Here is a 2741-nt window from a genome sequence, read left to right on the forward strand (position 1 = left end):
CCCCGAGGCCCCGGGGGTCTGGAGAGCGGGGCCCAGGCTGACTGCCGGAAGCTGAGCACAGGAGCGACCGGCATGGACGGAGGCTGGGGGGCTCCCTGGCCGGGGGCTGCACCCTCCTGTCCGGTCTTCAGGGTCAACCCCAGAGAACGGTATCAGCTACGGAGAGCCTGGCCAGCCTGGCCTCAGGCATGACGAAGACGAAAGACAGGAGCCCCAAGCTTGATTTATGGGAACAGAAACTCAGATAACCCTGAGAGAGGAACCGGGGGCCTGGACGGAACGTGCCGGACCGAGTCAGGCATCTTGGCCGTGGCTCGGGGTCTGACCTCACACCCAGGCGGCGTCAGGCGGGGGACGGCAGGCAAGCTGCTGGGGTCGGACGCGGGGTGCACCCCGTTCCCCATGAGGATGGTGAGGAGCCCCTGGGGCTCGGCTCGGTAGACCGGGCTCGTGCGTGCGCGCAGCCGTGGCTCATGCGTGCGCGCAGCCGTGCAGGGACAGCGGCCCGGCAGTCCCGCGGCCAGGGCGGCGGGCTCGCGGGGGTCACATGCGGGGTGGGCGGCTTCCCCTGGCGGCAGCCAGCCAGGCCTCCAGCGCTCCGGGGCTGCGTCCCCGAGGCCCTGCATCCCAGCAGGCATGGCTGGGCTGGGCCACGCTGCTGGCTACTGCCAGGGGAAGGGGCGAGGGCAGCGTGCAAGCCGGGTGCAAACGGGAGGGGGGCAGCCAGGCTTTCTCGAGGCGGGAGGGACAGAGGACAAGTGTATGTGTGTGGTGTCCAACCTACGGCCAACTTCAGCTGCAACTCTTGGGGCGAAAGAGGAGGGGAGAGAGAGGAAAGGGAAACCACAGGTCCGTGAGTCGCTCTGAAAACGCCCTTCCGGTGCAATAAAAAGACAGCGCAAAAGCCGCGCGCGCCCAGGGCTCACCTGAGTCTGGATGCTGGCTGTATTTCCCGATCACTGGGCCGCAGAACCGCAGTGGAGGCGGATGAAGGCGGGCAGAGAGGGGAGAAAGAGAGCAGGTCAGGGCGGCCGTTACGACCTCGTATGTCCAGGGGCAGCGGGGTGGCCTCTCTGCCCGCCTGCCAGGCCCACGTGGGCAGCACGGTTGATACGGCCAGAGAGTGGGAGGGACACGGTGCGGACGTGGGCGAGGGCCCAGGACCTCCGAGTGGGCGTTCCACCAAATGGAGCGCCCCCTGTTTAGCAGGGAGGTCTGGGGCCCCTCTGGCTCTGGGGCCTGAGGGGGGTGCGGCTCTGAGAGGAGGGATCCAGGCGCAGCACCCCTCACCCCCTCAAGCCTAAGGGTGACTCTCACTGTGTCCAAAGCTGCTCAGGTCCCTGCAGTCTGTGTTGGGGTACCAAGCTCAGGTTAGACCAGACGGCATCACTGTGCCCTCGAAGCCCGGTCCCCTGGGCGCCCCGGCTCAGGGACCGAGGGGGCGGCTGTGAGCCTGGGGTGCCCCTTGCCTGCATGCCCACCCAACCCAGGGGCGCCGAGGAAGGCTCTCCCAAGGGCAACTTGGGAGGCCCCAGCAGGGGACGGACCCCATGTGGCTACAGCTGAAAATAAGACCAGTCTCCCGGCAAGATACTGAACGCACGCAGACTTGCCCAAGTCGGAAGACCGAGTCCAGCACTGCGTTGGACTGAGCCCAGAACTGCCCCGGAGTCCAACACCGGCTGTTCTAGAATCCAGTTTGCACAACAAGGCTGGGGAAGTCCTCAGTCTTTTCCTTCTCTTCCTTCTCTCCTGGATACGCGCTCCCGCCTGGATGTCACACAGGCCTGGGGCACCAGCAGGCGTCTGGCTTTCTCGGCGGCTCTGGCCCAACTCCATCACCTCGGGAGGGAGGGGCGGCCATCAGAGGCATCTGGTCGCTGTGGCGCCAGAGTCCGTCGGGGGGACCGTCCTGGGTGGAGGGGGCTCGGGTGCCCGACTCTTGCCTCGCTCCGGGTGGTCAGACACCCTGGGTCTCGTCCCCGCGCGGGAGCGGCTTCAGTTCACCGGGAGCTGCACTGAGCTTGACTCTTAGAGCCGAATGGGCTACACAGATGGTCTAGTTTTCTTTCCATTATTTTTAACATTTACTGAGAAGTTCTCTGGCCCCAAGAGCAGCTAATAAACTCGGGAACACAAACTGGAAAGCAGTATCCCAGGGCAAGGGCGACCCCGAGTATTTATCTTTCCCTTGATTTCACACGAGAGAAAAGGCCTTTTTCCTTCCCAGGTGATGATGGGTCACAGAGGGACAGTGTGGCCACCAGGGGGTCATGTCCACCAGGGGGTCATGTCTGCAGAGGCCTGGGGTGCCCGGAGGCTCGGGGTCAGGGCAGGAGGAGGGGACACCCCGGGAGGCTCGGGGTCAGGCTGGGAGGAGGGGAGACCCCGGGAGGCTCGGGGTCAGGGTGGGAGGAGGGGAGACCCTGGGAGGCTCAGGGTCAGGGCGGGAGGAGGGGAGACCCCACACCTTTGGGACAGTGGGGACGTTCGGGGTCAGGGCAGGAGGAGAAGAGACCCCGTACTCTTGGGGCAGTGAGGAGGCTCGGGGTCCAGCTGGGAGGAGGAGAAACCGCGGGAGACTAGGGGTCAGGGCTGGAGGAGGGGAGACCCCAGGAGGCTCGGGGTCAGGGCGGGAGGAGGGGAGACCCCAGGAGGCTCGGGGTCAGGGCGGGAGGAGGGGAGACCCCAGGAGGCTCGGGGTCAGGGCGGGAGGAGGGGAGACCCCAGGAGGCTCGGGG

The 2741-nt window shown here is 66.2% G+C and overlaps 1 protein-coding gene across 1 annotated transcript in view; it reads right to left on the reverse strand.

Annotated features, from left to right (window-relative positions):
- LOC104983321 overlaps nt 1-2741 on the reverse strand; it is a 16528-nt gene that overhangs the window by 9564 nt on the left and 4223 nt on the right. Inside the window, exon 5 of the mRNA XM_010832759.1 lies at nt 927-959. Within this exon, the coding sequence (XP_010831061.1) occupies nt 927-959 (33 nt within the window). The remainder of the gene's footprint in view (nt 1-926; nt 960-2741) is intronic.

The sequence above is a fragment of the Bison bison genome, unplaced genomic scaffold (assembly GCF_000754665.1).
Source record: "Bison bison bison isolate TAMUID 2011002044 unplaced genomic scaffold, Bison_UMD1.0 scf7180017862188, whole genome shotgun sequence".
In the NCBI taxonomy this organism is placed as follows: Eukaryota; Metazoa; Chordata; class Mammalia; order Artiodactyla; family Bovidae; genus Bison; species Bison bison.